Raw genomic sequence first — 17931 nt, 5'->3', positions numbered from 1 at the left:
TGCTAGTGCTCCCTTGAACCCTCAGGTACAACTCTAGACACCGGGTAAAAGTCCAATACTTTTAATTTTGTTCTTCAGTGCACCAAGCACCCTCCACACTACTCATATAATAAACCAATAATACTCCAACAATAATAAACACAACAAACTCTTCTAACAATCCTCCTCCTCGCCCAGACACTTGCTCCTCTACCTCCCAGCTCAGCTCAGTGTCTGGACTGAGGCATCATCCTTTTATAGTCCCTGACCCGGAGGTGTTCCTGTCCCAGCAGTCCACAGTTCTTTATTCCTTCCAGGTCAGGGCAATCAGTCTTTTACTTCACCCCGGGAGCACGCCATTCTTTCCCGTCACGTGACCGTGACGTACTCCCAGGTCATAAGGCACAACAGAGCCCATAAGTCCCCCCACAGCGACTCCTGGTGGTCCCCAAGGTATCCAGCAGGGCAGTGTATAAACACTACAGAGTCCATAAGGCCCTGCTGGACCTCAGGGCACAATCCTGCTGTCGGGAGAGCTCCTCCCGGCCTGGGGGTGCGGACCGGCCTGGGAAGCCGGCAGTCCTCCACAATATATATATATTTATATACACATACATACATACAGTATATGCTGAATATAAAACAAAAGAGATGTGGTGATGTGTTAATTCCCAATGGCAAAAAGAAATAGAATGTCAAAAGAATATAAGTGACTCAAATATAAGGGACAGTAGCCCGCTTTGGAAAGAGGTCTGCAGTGGTTCCACAGTGAATGCTTCCTTCAATGTTGGTAGATAATTAATATGGTAAAACAATAAGAGGTAAGGCTTTAAAGGTGGAGCTGAAGATACATCAGGTTATTTCTTTAATACCTTCCTCCACTCTAAAGACAGAAGCTGAATATACGTCAGAGAACAGGCATCACCTTTAGTCTTCCTGTGTCTACTTAGACAGGACTCTATCAGGCACTCACCTGTCTCATATATTTGACAACATACATACTGTATATATATTTGTGTAGGTGTGCTTTTACTGTATCTGTGTGTTTTAGTGTGTGTGTGTATAAAACCTTCCTCATCTTTCACAATATTCTTTAGATGGCATTTGAGTAGTTGTTCTGTGGCTGTGATAGGGTTGATCAATTCCAGTACAGACCCTGAAACTTGACTTTTCTTGTTTACTTTATTCTGCATGAGAACAAAGGGGTAGACTAAGGGAGTGAATTCCTGCTGGCAGTCACTGATATCCAAAATATTGGCATATTATGAAATAATAATGAGCTATTAGTTGAGAGGTAGAATATACAATGAGCAAGATGAAAAAGAAGTAGAAATTGAATGCAGTTTAGAAGCTGCAATCCTTGCCATCACAAGCTGGGTTGTTGTTTGTATTAAATTCCTATAAGGTGTCACTTGAATAATTAACTTAATGGTATATGATCTCTGTCTCCAAGATGTTGCCTGTAGACAAATTGATTTTTATCCTCTTTAATGTTCAAGTAGTGCACTGAGAGCAATACTCTGGGCTGCGCAGTGACTGCTTAGTTTTGGATCAGTAGATATAGCATTTTTAAACTTGAAAAAAAAAACTAAAATATGCTCATCTTGCACTCTTCATTACTGTGTATTGTTCTTTTTATCATTATTATTTTTCACTCGCCTTTTTTCCATTTTAGTTTGTTTTATTTCAGATTGAATTAATTGATTTAAAATCAAAGTATGTTCTGAGTCCTGAGCCTGTAGTGTTTTTGATGATATTTTGCAGAACCATTTTTTGATCCTTCTGTTGGAAACTGTGACTTTGAAGAAGATTTCTGTCGTTATTACCAGGAGTCCTCAGAGGGATCAATGTGGAGGAGGGTTTCTATAAAACCTAATATTTATAGAATAGGTGATCACACTAAAGGCTCAGGTGAGTGACCAATTGATGAGTATTCTGAATAGTTAAGAGTCCAAATATTCATCTAGACTGCTGTGACACAAGTTGTTTGCTCCCCATACAATATTTAAAGTATATCTGCTTTTTATTTCTGGTCTCCTTATATGTCCAGGCTTTTCAAAATTTTTATACACACAGTACTTCCAGCTTTAAGCACAATGTCTTTCACACTTTTTGTTCATACATTTCAAATGAAGACTCTTCATTAGACTCTTCTCTGTACTTTTCATCAGACTGCAGAGTCCTCTAAAATAGTTTCTTGCATGTCACACTCAAAACCCTGAACAACAAATTATCTCTTTACCCACTTTTTGCACTGTAACTCCCCTTTGCTGGTAACAATATTATATTGTCTAATGTCCATGTTTAAACCTCTCCTACAATCACCAATCTGTTAATTCCTTGGCAACATAAATTAAACTAATTAATAAGAAACATTTTTATCTTCTTTGATTGGTTAGTCAGTGACTTGTAATATGTGTGCAGTATATATACATATATTAAGAAGGCAAGGGATAGCCCCAAACCCCAAACATGAACACACCAAAGAGTCCTGGGTTTAAACAAAGGGTGTTTAATCTACAATACCTCAGCATACAAAACCAAAGAACACAGTTATCTCTCCTCCAGTTCACCTCTCCTCGCTTCACCACACTGCTCTCCTCCAGTCGAGTTTTGCCTTCCTTCCTCCCAGCTCAGACTCACTTGCACAAGGGAGTGTGGTCCCTTTTATTGTGGACCTGGGAGGACTTCAGGTGCAAGTGTTGTTGCCGGTTGGAAGCACTTCCAGGTCACATGGAAGTCAATGATAACACGGGGTACATTTCCCAGCAGCGCCCTTTTGTGGCACCCACAGACTCCAGCAGGGCTGTGCTACTGGACTACAGCTCCCAGCATTCCCTGCTGGTTCCTGAATGGACAACAATATTGAGGGCTGCTGCCCTCTAGTGACTGCAGTGGGAATAAATACCCCCCAGATACAATCATTCTCTGTCCTCTTTTATCCCGACCAGAGAAGGTGTTATGCATTTGTCTGGTCGGGACCATCTTCTTCTCTGGCTGGAATGGCCATCCATCCATTAGGGAAGCAGTTTCTTTATATTGTGGAATAATATATTTTTTTAAACAACTTCAAATAAAATTGTCAACAAAAAGTCTGGCTGGAAAAAAATGTTTTTTTTTTAATTTCTGCAGGTTCATTTTTGTTGGCTAACACCAGGTATTCCTCAAGACCTGGCTATGTGGCACGTTTGTATGGTCCTTTCCTACAAGAAAATGTGAAGTATTGCTTAAAATTTTTCTACGCTTTGTATGGGTTTATTAAAACAGAAAACACCCTCATAGTTTATATCTATGATGAAAACAGTGTGGCGCTGGAGAAAGTCTGGAACGTGCCTGAAAGTTCGAGGGGCAGCTGGATTCAGGTTGAAATCAGTTTTCACAAGCCCATGCCTACAAAGGTAAAACCTTACTGCATTTTCAGTTCATTTGGTGTTTTACGTTTCTTAAATCACATATTAAAAATCAAATATTATATGTTCTGTGTGGCCACATCAGAGATTTGTTAAAATAAGGTTCTGTCTTGCAAGTAACAACAGCAAAGTGAGAAGTGATTAAAACTGCCAGTAAACATCCAACTCCTGATAGTTATGTAAATATTAGCCAAAGGTCAACATTACTATGTATATTTTCCTTGCACTTTCAAAGGCTTAAGGAGCCCTGCTAGGTTTTGAGTCCTGAATTGAGTGCCCCGTCTCCTTCTTCCTTTTGTCTTGAATCCACTGCTGCTGGCTGGGATGGGCCCTATCAACCCTTTATTGGATTAGCTTGGTGTTTTAATAGAATTCATGGATACACTTAAAGGACTCTAATTTAGAATAACATTTTACCATTACTTCCAATATATTTGCTTTTTAAGTATGGAGCCTCCTATATGGCTGCCCTACCTAATGTTACATTTATACATTATTATTATAAAAATGCTATGGCAATGACATATGATTATTATTGTATATTTTGGCAGACACGTACACCGTTTTTCATTGTCAGGATGGATTACAGCTGTTCACACACACACTTTGTAATTGGAGCACAAGCAAGTTAAACTGTAGCTCTCAGCATTTCCATGTAATTTATCAATACTGAAAAAAACTATGTTTAATATACTGTATTTTTAAGGATTTCATCAAAGCTTATGCTGGAAGTTGATATTTCCCGAGGTGACTTAAATTATTACCTTCTGTTTTTTTTTAAATAATTGTACTAAAACTTTACATTAGCTTTTCCTCATTAATATTATTAGAAAGTTTAATCTTCACTATCAAGACCATACTGCAACAATATAATGAATAATCGCAAAGACCTGGAGATGAACTGCTAGGTTGCTAAGCAGGGACAAAATAGATTCAAAAATCAAATGAATCAAAAGCAAAACAAAGCACCAAAGCCCAAAACATGTTATATATAGAAAATATAAAAACAATATCTTATACAGTTTTGTAAATAGAAATGACATCACAAATCGTAGCAAACTTTTTACTTGTGGTTTAATTTCTAAGAGAAGACCACCCTTGCATACATTTATTATTTTATTATTCTGTTATACTATTTCAGCAAACACCTTTAGTCAAAGAGACTTGAGCCAGGCATGAGAATGCAAAGAGACAAATTACTGTATATATTTGCGTATAAGTCGGGCCTTGAAACCCGAAAAATCAAGCTTAAAATCAGACCCTGACTATATGCCCATTCAAAAATATGACACTTAATTTTATTTTATTTTTTTGTTTTTTACATCTTCTTGCTTCCTCCAATCTCGCACCAGCTTCTCAGACACATCAAATTTTGTTGCAGCAGCGCAGTTAACAATTTCTTTCACCACTTTAATTTAAAACCAGCTTCATATTTTCTTCTGATCGAACGCTCCATCGTAGATAAGGGATGTTCTTACGATAAAAGTGTATGAGATGTGAGATACAAAAAACAGAAAACAGTGCAAATGTCACTTCAGAATAGCCCGGGTATTACCGTGTGGTCACGTAGGCACAATACATAGAAAAAAAGGCAGTGTGTTACGTGGTTACACTCTCAGGTGGGCATTAGCATATCATAATCTCTTGGACCAATAGCGTGAGTTTTCCACATTCAACTTATACGACTGACATTATAAAATACCGGAAATTATACTGTAAAATCAAGCCACAACCTTTACGTGGGAGAACTTAAACGCGAGTATATATGGTAGGTAAAGTGGAAGATGTGCAGCAGTATGACAGTTAGATCAAGGACTTGATGGCTGAGGATTAACCAATAAACAATACTCATAGACTTAGTACTAGTATTAGTGGCATCATGTATACAGTACAGGGTAATTACTACCTGTACTTCCAACCAACATGCAACATGTCACCTCTCTTTAGAGTTATTAAAAAAAGAATGTGTTCCAATAAATAACTGCATATTATTTAATAGAAAACACAAATCAGCTAACCTGATATACTCCTTACTCTTGTTTCCATAAATAGAATTGATTCTTTTTTCCTTAAACAGCATCTAAACATAAATTTGATGTGAAGTAAGCCAACAGATGACCAACTAAGTTGGGGCCTCAAACTCCAACCTTAATTCAGTTTCTTAACTTGAAGCCAATTCTCGTTGCTAATTAAACCCATTATTTACTTCCATGGAACTCATTCTGCCATGACAGACATTTCCAAAAGTGTTGATTTTCTTTTTTAAGAACGCTATTAAAATGTTTTGTGGACCTGAGCAGATCAACTTGACTGAGGCCTTCACCCTTGTTTATTTTCAGTTGTTGTGTGATGGACACAGGTTGTTGTTTATGTGTTGGTTTATTTTGTATCTTAATATTGTTTGGTTGCTAAGTAAGGAAAAAATAAATAATTAAGGAGCCTGAGTCTTAAGATGTGCATCAATTAAAATTATGGCAAATAGTTAATTAGCAGCAAAATCTGGTCACTAATTAAGGAAAGGGTTAGAATGAAAACCTGCAGCCGCAGTAGCTCTCCAGGACTGGAGTTGGAGGCCCCTGGTCTAGTCTATATCAAAACATAACCAGCAAAATCATGTGCTAGTAAGGCTTACAAACATATAAACATACAGAGGCATATTGCAATCTAAATAATTCCCTCAAAGTATATACAGAAAGGCATCATAACTCTGAAGATAATGCTCAGAAGCAGTCACAGGTAAACACATACAGTGCCCTCCAGAATTATTAACACCCCTGGCAAAAAGGATCACAAAAAGATGTCTTCACAAGTGTGATCCAGCACAGTAAACTCAAGTAAACAGTAAACTCAAGTGAGAATGGGTTGGAACAGCTGTTAGAAGTTCAAAGCAAAGATGAGGTGTCATGTGAAACGATGAATCTTTAAGAGGTAACTGATGGGAACAATTTTGATGCTAAGAAAAAAGATCGGGAACTTTTACAGTGTTTCTTGAGTTTGTATCTGCTCTTATTATGTTTTGAGTTTGTAATACACCTTTAATGGCAACTGAAAGAGAAAAACCATAAAATTATTTAAACATGCTGAAAGAGAAGACTATATAATTTCAGTGTGTTAAAAGTCATGCCAATATTATTACAACTTTAGAAGTTTCATAATGTTCGTTAATTACAGAGGTGTATATTTGAGCAAATACAGTGTTGAAACTAACTAAAATAGAAGCTTCTAAATAAATAACTGAAAGAAGATAAAGTAGATAGAAAGAACTCATGAGGAACATTTTGAACTGGGTCCACTGGGTTTTATTTTAATTGTGACAACTCACTCAATTAGAAACAGCAATCACTGAATATAAAAGGAAGCTTTTTTATACAAGAAAGTAAGACATATGACAAGGAAAGAGGAGACCATTTAATTCCTCAGGCTTGTTTAGTTAGCTAATTGTTAAGTTTTCGCAATATCTCAGTTAGTTACATTTTAAAAGTTGCCAATGTTACTGCTTCATCTACAGGGGTCCACAATTTGTTTGATATTTCCACAACTCTTTGTGTGACGAAGTGTTTCCTGGCTTCAGTCTTGCGCATTCTTTATTTCCAAATGTGTGGATTCATGGTCTTTAAAACAGCCACACTCCCTACCATCTGCTCTGCTGTCATGACCTTTGGGACACTATTAAAAAAAAAAGTTATTGATCACCCTTGATCTGAGTTTACACTTTTTACTTCTGTATGCTCATATTTTTTTGTGTATCTTATTCACTTACTCTGGTATATTCTGCTGTCATTATTCTGGGTTCTTGACCTCTACTAGTCCTAACTGTATAAGCTAGTTAATCATGTTTAATCTTTTTCTGAACTTACAAGAATCTTGGTGTAAGTATGGTCCATCCATCCATCCATCATCCAACTCGCTACATCCTAACCACAGGGTCATGGGGATCTGCTGGAGCCAATCCCAGCCAACACAGGGCACAAGGCAGGAAACAAACCCTGGGCAGGGTTCCAGCCCACCACAGGGCGCGCACACATACACACACCAAGCACACACTAGGGACAATTTAGAATTGCCAATGCACCTAACCTGCATGTCTTTGGACTGTGGGAGGAAACCGGAATACCTGGAGGAAGTGCACGCAGACATGGGGCGAACATGCAAACTCCACGCAGGGAGGACCTGGGAAGCAAACCCAGGTCTCCTTACTGCAAGGCAGTAGGCTACCCACTGCACCACCATGCCACCCTAAGTACAGTCTACTGTGGTAAAGGAAAGGGGAGAGGTTCTGTCTGGGTGTAATTTCCACCTTGGCTCATGCTGCCAGGCATCTGTCATGGGTTCCATATATTCGTTTTCAGTGGTTGGCCAGAGCCTAATCCACAACAGGATGCCAGTCCATCAAGGCACACACTCCCATGCACAATCAAACTCAGTTTATAAGGTTGCATTAGAATTGCTGGTCATCTTAATGCAGACATCTTTAGTATTTGAAAGGAGAAAACCTACAAATTTTTTTTTTTTAATTCTACATTGACTGTGGCTGGGCAAAGGACTGAACCTGCTGCCTGCAACTGCCAAGCTGTAGTGTCATTTACTGCATCACTTTGCAATTGTATTCTTTTAAATTGTCTTCTTAGTATGCTGTGTAAAGTGCTTTGTATATGTGTTCTCTGTGAAAAGTAATGTACAAAATTTAAAAAATTATCGATTGATACTTCAAACACAACTTCACGTTTGGCAATCAGCTGATCAACCCTCTTTTTAAGCAGTCTGTCCACAGTTTTGTGTCTCATTTATCTGGGTCAGGGAAACAGTGACTATCCTAGCAGCAATGAGCATAACTTGGAACCAAATTTGAAATGGGTGCCAGCCCATCACAGAACACTCACACAAAAGTCCAGTTTAGAGTCACAAGATATGAAACCTTGAATTAAAATAAATATTCCTAACAATGTAAATGGAATCTATATTAAAGTAATGAATATCCTTTTCGCAAGTGGTGAACATAAAACCTCCAAGATTGTCCAAGCTTCACAAGAAAATGTTCAAGAGAATTAAAAACAGGAAAACTACTAATGGTGGAGAAGCGCAAAGAAATATGATAAACTTGTCATCAGGAAAGTAAAAATGTTACTGAGTGAGTGTAAAGTTAGGACAAGAAGGTGAAAACTTGCCTTATGTGTATTTCTGATTATCTTGGGTTAGTAGGCTTGTTTAACTCAATTACATCATTATGCCTTGTAACATAAGTGATATAGTGTAGTATTTCTCTCTATTATATAAAAAAATCCTGGGACAAGACTTTTTTCAAGAGATTTTTTCCAAGTCCTGCGAGACAAGACTTTGGCCATGAGACTTTTTCAAGTCCTCTCAACCATTTACAACCACGCACATGCTACTCTCACCTCTCATTCGTGTGAATGCTTTTGACAGACACAGTTCCTGCTCTCTCAGCTCTTATAAATTTTAACATTTTCCTCACTTTAAGTTCCCAATTAAAGAAGACTTATTATGTCCAAATCTTATTGAAGAATTTCATCACAAAGAGTTAGCAACAGAAAAAATGAGTACACGGGCAATCCTAGCAACAAGAAACGATGAAGTTAAACGAATTAGCGCCAAAAATGTCGATCGGTTACACTGCAAATTGGTTAAATGCGTATCAATAGACTATGCTAAAACAGTTGGTGGTGATCATGCAGAAGATGAAAACATCAACTTACAATATCCAGAAGAATATCTACAACTGTTAACACCGTCTGGCTTTCCACTGCACGAATTACTGTAGAAAGAAGGATGTATCCAAGAAAGATAATGTACTACATCTTCCGCAAATAACATTAGACAACAAAGGAGATCTTGATATGCCATTCGTATTAAAACGTTAACAGTTTCCCTTTTGCAAAGAAAATTAACAAATCTCAGAGCCAAACATTTGAAAAAGTTGTTTTATTTAATAGAGGGAAAGAAACAAAATTCAATCATGGGCAGTTATACATTGCATTGTCACGATGAAAGTCCAAACACAGAATCAAAATTCAATGTGATATTGATGAAAATGTAATAAAAAAAAAAAGTTTTTACTGAAGTTTTACAGTATAAGTGTAAGTTTAAAAAATATTTGCGTGTTAATTTCAAAGCCAAACACAACAAATTATAATTAATAATAACTCTAACGCAACATGAAACATAATTTACTTTCAAATTATTACATTTTACTATTTTTTAATATGGTTAATTACTCGATGTAATGTAAAATAGTTCTATTATGGATATGTAACAATTCCCATGAAAATAAAAATCTGTTTAAATTGTACAACCGCATCCCCATATGCGAGTGGCAGAACCGCAAAGAGCCTAGCGTGTAGCGCCCATCCGGGGGTTGGCAAGCGAAGTGAGAAGGGAGCAAAGCCCCCTAGTACAGTATAAAGGATAACCATGTGCATTTTTGCTCTGTGTGTTTGCTGTGTACAGCCAGTTTTTTATGGGTAAGTCTACATGTAGATTAGCTAATTGTGAGCAACATTTCAAGTAAAATGTTGTGGCAACAACAAACACCAAAAAATATGGATCGCATTATTGATAACTTCTTGCCCAGCTAGAGTTGGTCATCTAATTAAATAAGGAACTCAATTAACAAAAAGTTTGACATTAGAATAAGAAATTGGTAACAAACACCATTTAACCATTGCAACCCATTTGCATTGCCAAACTGGAACTGCAGCAATAGCAATATCTAATGACATTTGTATTTGTTTTAAATTTAAAACACAGTACAGTTCCTTGCTGCGTTTTTAAAACCTTTATTTGTTTTCTACAAATCTGGGTATTACTGAATTCCAGTAGTAGCAAAATGCTTCATGGATAGAGCGTCTCGGGTCTGAATCCTAAGCCTGATTGGAGAAACAGCATTCTACTTGTTTCGCCATAGATCTCGCTCCCAAATCCCCAAAGATTTGCATGGTAAGTGGATTGGATGGTCTAAATTCACCTATTGTGTCACATGAGTATATCCCTTGTGATGGTGTAGTAACCTGTGCAGGGCTGTTTCTTGTCTTATGTCCAGTGCTGCAGGGTTAAGCTCTGACCCCCCAACAATCCTATGTAAGTAAGCATTTCTACATATTTAAAGCCTTGCTTTAGTGTGTTATGGCAATTAGATTAAAATCTCCTCCAAAAATGTTTTTACCACAGGGTTTTATCATGTTTTTAACATTCAAGCACCTGCAAATGATATTTGTATATCTGAGATCTTCCATTTTGACATCCATATCTCTGTAATGTGTATTAGTTATTCCATTGAGTCAACTGCAACAAATTATTTCTGCTCTGCCTAAGTGGAGTTAGATAAGTCTGTGGAAAGAAAAATGCCTTTAAAATTGATAATTTAAGTGATTATGTGATATTTTATACTTTTGTTATTTTAGTCTCTTTTTTTTCCTAATTTAGGAGTTAGTGTTTGTTAGGAGGGTGGTACAGTGGCACATTGACAGCTCCAAAGACCTGGGTTTGACTTCCTGCCCAGTTACTGTAAATGCAGAGATTACATCTTTTGCCTGTGCTTGCATACTTCTCCAGATTTTTCCCATATTCATGCAGATTAAGTAGTAACTGCTACTGTCATTCTCTTCTGCCCTTGAGTCAGACAATTGAAGAAAGAAATTCTATTGAGCAGCAGAAGTATTTATCAGAATAAGAATTTGTCCAGAAATAGGGCATTTATCCCTTTGCCCACAAATGATAGCATTCCTTAACACCACAGTACAAATAAATAAAAAAAAATGAATTCCAAACAAATGTTAGAAAAAATAAATAGATGTATTAATTGTAAATTAAACACACAATAAACAAAATTCCAACAAACAACTACAAACATTTAGATGTGAGTTGGGAAATTCTGTAATACTTTCGACAGGCACCCTCATAAATTGCAGAAATAGGCTGTAGTTCTGTACAATCAGGAGCTTGTTCATAAATTTTATATGATGTTTTAAAAATAAGACAGGCTGCTAATAATACAGGATAATTTATTTATGTGGCCTGTGGAAATAAATATTTATAATTGTACAAATACATTGTGACAGCAGAGTCAAAGATATGAATTCCCTTAGATCTCAACACTACTTTCTTTGACCTACATGTTAACAAGATTAGATTTTTCTGCTACAGTGACTACTGAAAAGCATGCAAAAACACACACATTTTATTTGTATCTTTATATGTAAAATGTCATTGCATATAAAAGAGGTCATTACTGACGTTATTATACTTTACATATATATTTACTATATATATATATTGATATATACTCAGCAAAAAAAGAAACGTCCTCTGACTTTCAACTGTTTTTACTTTCAGTAAACTTAATGTGTAAATATTTGTATGAACACTAAAAGAGTCAACACCATAAGACATAAACTAAAAATGTTTCACAATGTGTCCCTGAATGAAGGGAGGCTCAAAATCAAAAGTACCAGTCAGTATCTGGTGTGGCCACCAGCTGCTTGAAGTTCTGCAGTGCATCTCCTCCTCATGGACTGGACCAGATTTGTCAGTTCTTGCTGTGAGATGTTACCCTACTCTTCCACCAAGGCACCTGCAAGTTCCTGGACATTTCTGGGGGGAATGGCCCTAGCCCTCACCCTGCGATCCAACAGGTCCCAGACGTGTTCAATTCCTTCGACGATAAACACAAATCCGTCCATCACCCCTGGTGAGACAAAACTGTGACTCATCAGTGAAGAGCACTTTTTTGGGTTTGTGCCCATAGGCGGCGTTGTTGCTGGTGATGTCTGGTAAGGACCTGCCTTACAACAGGCCTACAAGCCCTCAGTCCAGCCTCTCTCAGCCTATTGCGGACAGTCTGAGCACTGATGGAGGGATTGTGTGTTCCTGGTGTGACTCAGGCAGTTGTTCTGGCCTGTCATGCAGGTGTGATATTCGGATGTACCGATCCTGTGCAGGTGTTGTTACACGTGGTCTTCCACTGCGAGGATGATCAGCTGTCCTTCCTGTCTCCCTGTAGTGCTGTCTTAGGCGTCTCACAGTGCAGACATGGCAATTTATTGCCCTAGCCACATCAGCAGTCCTCCTGCCTCCCTGCAGCATGCCTAATGCACGTTCACGCAGATGAGCAGGGACCCTGGGTATCTTTCTTTGGGTGTTTTTCACAGTCGGTAGACAAGTCTCTTTAGTGTCCTGCGTTTTTAGAACTGTGACCTTAAATGCCTACTTTCTGTAAGCTGTTAAGGTCTTAACAGCCATTCCACAGGTGCATGTTAATTAATTGATTATGGTTAATTGAACATACATGGAAAACATTGTTTAAACCCTTTACAATGACGATCTGTAAAGTTATTTGGATTTTTAAAACATTATTGTTGAAATACACAGTCCTGAAAAAGGGACGTTTCTTTTTTTGCTGAGTATATATGTATGGTAATATCTAGCTGTATATATATTCTTCTTTATATTATATATAAACTGCTCAAAAAACACTTTTGAAAACACATCAGATCTAAATGGGAAAAAAAATTGTGCTGGATATCTATACTGATATGGACTGGGTAATGTATTAGGAACGAAAGAATGCCACACTGTTTGATGGAAATGAAATTTATCAACCTACTGAGGGCTAAATTCAAAGACACCCCAAAAATCAAAGTGAAAAAATAATGTGGCAGGCTAGTCCATTTTGCCAAAATTTCATTGCAGCAACTCCACTTCATACTTGGTTGTTTGTATGGTCACTATGTGCTTGTATGCATTCCTGACAACGTCAGGGCATGCTCCTGATGAGATGACGAATGGTGTCCTGGGGGATCTCCTCCCAGATCTGGACCAGGGCATCACTGAGCTCCTGGACAGACTGAGGTGCAACCTGGTGGCGTCGGATGGACCGAAACATACTGCCCCAGAGGTGTTCTATTGGATTGAGGTCAGGCGAGCATAGGGGCCATCAATGGTATCAATTCCTTTATCTTCCAGGAACTCCCTGCATACTCTCCCCACATGAGACCAGGCATTGTCGTGCACCAGGAGGAACCCAGGACCCACTACACCAGCATAGGGTCTGACAATGGGTCCAAGGATTTCATCCCGATACCTAATGACAGTCAAGTTGCAGTTGTCTAGCCTATAGAGGTCTGTGTGTCCCTACATGGATATGCCTCCCCAGACCATCACTGATCCACCACCAAACCATTTGTGCTGAACGATGTTACAGGCAGCATAATGTTCTCCATGGCTTCTCCAGACCCTTTCACCTCTGCCACATGTGCCCAGGTTGAACATGCTGTCATCTGTGAAAAGCACAGGGTGTCAGTGGTGGACCTGCCAATTCTGGTATTCTATGGCAAATGCCAATCGAGCTCTATGGTGCTGGGCAGTGAACACAGGGCCAACTAGAGGATGACAAGCCCTCAGGCCATCCTCATGAAGTCTCTTTCTGATTGTTTGGTCAGAGACATTCACACCAGTGAAATGCTGGAAGTCATTTTGTAGGGCTCTAGCAGTGCTCATCCTGTTCCTTCTTGCCCAAAGGAGCAGATACCCGTCTAATTGATGGGTTAAGGACCTTCAATGGCCCAGTCCAGCTCTCCTAGAGTAACTGCCTGTCTCCTAGAATCTCCTCCATGCCCTTGAGACTGTGCTGGGAGACACAGCAAACCTTCTGGCAATGGCACGTATTGATGTGCCATCCTGGAAAAGATGAACTACCTGTGCAACCTCTCTAGGGTCCAGGTATCTCCTTATGCTACCAGTTGTGACACTGACAATAGCCAAATGCAAAACGAGTGAAAAAACACTCAGAAAAGATGAGGATGGAAAAATGTCAGTGGCCTCCACCTGTTAAGCCATTCCTGTTTTGCTGGTCATCTCATTGTTGCCCCTCTAGTGCACTTGTTAACTTTGTTAACACCAAAGCAGCTGAAACTGATTAACAACCCCCTCTGCTACTTAACTGACCGATCAATAGTGCAGAAGTTTCATTGACTTGATGCTATACTCGGATTAAAAAGTGTTCCTTTAATTTTTTTGAGCAGTATATAAAATTAAGCTAAATCATCCAACATTTTCAGGCAACGTTAATTTTCTTCAAAATCAAACGTCATATAGTATACATCTATATATCATTTTTTTGTCTTCATTAGAAGAATACAACAATGATACACAATGACACAGCAAACCTTCTTGTGACGGCATGTAAGGAGGTGCCATCCTGGAGGAGCTGGACTACCTGTACACCCTGAATTGGATGCAGGTACTGCCTCATGTAACCCAGCAGTGACAGGACACTAGCAAAATGCAAAACTAGAGAATAAACAGTCAGGAAGGATAAGGAGAGAGCAACTGTCTGTGGCTACCATTTGCAAAACCATGTCCTTTTTGGGAGTGGTCTTGCTGTTGCCTCTTCTGTGTGCCTGTTGTCACTTCATATGCACCAAAGAATCGTATTGCTTGAAGACAAAGATTTTAAGATGATTTGCCTTCTTAAATCATATGTGTGTTTTCATATGTTTGTATTTTTAAGAAATACTTAAATAGAAAAAGATCAAATTAGTAAAATTGGATATAAATTAATATCAAACATTAAACACCAAATTATATACTAATACTTGAAACACAAAGTTCTGAATTAGAATAAAAATTAAAAAAACTGAAAAGAAAAGCACAAAAAGGAAAAGAAAAGCACAAATGTTAGAAGAGAACTATAACCAAATAACATACAGTGCATCCAGAAAGTATTCACAGTGCATCACTTTTTCCACATTTTATTATGTTACAGCCTTAATCCAAAATGGATTAAATTCGTTTTTTTCCTCAGAATTATACACACAACACCCCATAATGGCAATGTGAAAAAAATGTACTTGAGGATTTTGCAAATTTATTAAAAATAATAAAACTGAGAAATCACATGTACATAAGTATTCACAGCCTTTGCTCAATACTTTGTTGATGCACCTTTGGCAGCAATTACAGCCTCAAGTCTTTTTGACTATGATGCCACAAGCTTGGCACACCTGTCCTTGTCCAGTTTCACCCATTCCTCTTTGCAGCACCTCTCAAGCTCCATCAGGTTGGATGGGAACGTCGGTGCACAGCCATTTTAAGATCTCTCCAGAGATGTTCAATTGGATTCAAGTCTTGGCTCTGGCTTGGCCACTCAAGGACATTCACAGAGTTGTCCTGAAGCCACTCCTTTGATATCTTGGCTGTGTGCTTAGGGTCGTTGTCCTGCTGCTGAAAGATGAACCATAAAACCCAGTCTGAGGTCAAGAGCGCTCTGGAGCAGGTTTTCATCCAGGATGTCTCTGTACATTGCTGCAGTAATCTTTCCCTTTATCCTGACTAGTCTCCCAGTACCTGCCGCTGAAGAACATCCCCACAGCATGATGCTGCTACCACCATGCTTCACTGTAGGGATGGTATTGGCCTGGTGATGAGCGGTGCCTGTTTTACTGCCATGTGCCTTTTACTAAGGAGTGGCTTCCGTCTGGCCACCCTACCTTACAGACCTGATTGGTGGACTGCTGCAGAGATGGTTGTCCTTCTGGAAGGTTCTCCTCTTTCCACAGAGGACCTCTGGAGCTCTGACAGTGACCATCGGGTTCTTGGTCACCTCCCTGACTAAGGCCCTTCTCCCCCGATCGCTCAGTTTAGATGGCCGGCCAGCTCTAGGAAGAGTCCTGGTAGTTTCAAACTTCTTCCACTTATGGATGATGGAAGCCACTGTGCTCATTGGGACCTTCAAAGCAACAGACATTTTTCTGTATACTTCCCCAGATTTGTGCCTCAAGGCACTCCTGTCTCGGAGGTCTACAGACAATTCATTTGATTTCATGCTTGGTTTGTGCTCTGACATGCTGTCAACTGTGTGACCTTATATAGACAGGTGTGTGCCTTTCCAAATCACGTCCAATCAATTGAATTTACCACAGGTGGACTCCAATTAAGCTGCAGAAACATCTCAAGGATGATCAGGGGAAACAGGAGACACCTGAGCTCAATTTTGAGCTTCATGGCAAAGGCTGTGAATACTTATGTACATGTGCTTTCTCAGTTTTTTTATTTTTAATAAATTTGCAAAAATCTCAAGTAAACTTTTTTCACGTTGTCATTATGGGGTTTTGTGTAGCATTCTGAGGAAAAAAGTTCATTTAATCCATTTTGGAATAAGGCTGTAAACATAACAAAATGTGGGAAAAATGATGCACTGTAGATTTTAAATTGCCCACAAGATTGACTTTCTAGGTAAGGGCACCTAACTGACTTTGTAGTTCAGTCAGATCATATCACTTAAAAAAGATCCATTGCATTGCATTGTGGAGGACGATAAAGAATGATGATTAGGACTGGACTGGATTTTGTACCCTGCAGTACATCTGTCAGTTCAAGTTTTCACCAGCATAAACTACGGTACTTTTTTTTTTATCTTTCACTGGGATGTGACACTGATGATTTTGGATATGTGTGGTTTCAGAGTCCATTGACTGCTAGAAAATGCTGATAATATTGAAATGTTCTTAATGACTTGCACTTATTGAATATCTGTCTTTCCTGATGTATTGAAAAGAATTTGCTGTCTAGCCAATTTACCTAAAGAATGCCAATAACAGCAAGAAGTAGCCTTAGAATTGCTGCCATATACTATATTTATTTTAAGTTAGGTTACCAGTTAGCAATTTTGTGTAGCTGTTAGCCTTCAAAAAGTGTGACACAATGGCATAGTGGTCAATGCCTCAGAGTGCTACAGACTGTGAGTTAATTCCCAACATGGTCAGTGTCATTGTGGAGTTTGCATGTTTTTGTGTCACATCCCACAGACAGGCTGTTAGGTTAATCTGTGGAGACCATGAGACTGGTATGAATAAGTGTGGATTGTTCATGAACTTGCCATGTGACAGACAGGCATCCCATTCAGGGTTATCTCCTGTCTAACAAACCTACTGCTGCTAGAATGGTCTGTGCTTCCTGCTACCCTACATCTGAATGAGCTGGTTCAAAACTGAGCCAAGAGATGGATGGTTTTGAAAGACACAGAGGTAAAGTTGGTTCCTGTTTTCCAATCATACTACAATGCATGTATACTGTAATTCACATTTTGCAGTTCACCTAAAACTTGTCTGCAAATTTGTCCCTTAAAACCCAGTCCCAAACAAAATATCAGGATTTTAAGATTTTCTTGATCATCAAATAATACTGAGTGTGTCAAGCATGTGAAATTTTATTTTGTTGTTTCTCAGGAAACTCACCAGCAATATTTTGTGTTGTGGTTCTGTCATTGTGGGTGTAGGAATTTTTATTTCATTTTAGGATTGTGTTCAAAATGAAATGATGACTTGAAAGTTTTGAAATAATATATCATTGTTTGTTTTTAGGTCGTTTTTGTGAGCATTTGCAGAAACTTCTGGGACTGTGGATTAGTAGCCTTAGACGATATCACTGTGACCCATGGAGACTGCCATATTACAGCTGGTATGAATCTGTGTTGAGAAAACATAAGTATCATTTTCAATCATTAAGAAAATGTAATAATTTGAAAAAT

At 38.6% G+C, this 17931-nt stretch overlaps 1 protein-coding gene across 2 annotated transcripts in view; it reads left to right on the top strand.

Moving 5' to 3' along the window:
- Positions 1-17931, top strand: part of mamdc2a (MAM domain containing 2a) — a 150201-nt gene that overhangs the window by 120345 nt on the left and 11925 nt on the right. For both annotated transcript variants that reach the window (XM_039750739.1, XM_039750740.1), the window contains exons 8-10: positions 1744-1890; positions 3112-3377; positions 17765-17861. In XM_039750739.1, coding sequence (XP_039606673.1) covers positions 1744-1890; positions 3112-3377; positions 17765-17861 — 510 coding nt within the window. The remainder of the gene's footprint in view (positions 1-1743; positions 1891-3111; positions 3378-17764; positions 17862-17931) is intronic.

This window comes from Polypterus senegalus, chromosome 4 (assembly GCF_016835505.1).
Source record: "Polypterus senegalus isolate Bchr_013 chromosome 4, ASM1683550v1, whole genome shotgun sequence".
Lineage (NCBI taxonomy): Eukaryota > Metazoa > Chordata > Cladistia > Polypteriformes > Polypteridae > Polypterus > Polypterus senegalus.
This window is presented reverse-complemented; position numbering and strand designations above follow the sequence as displayed.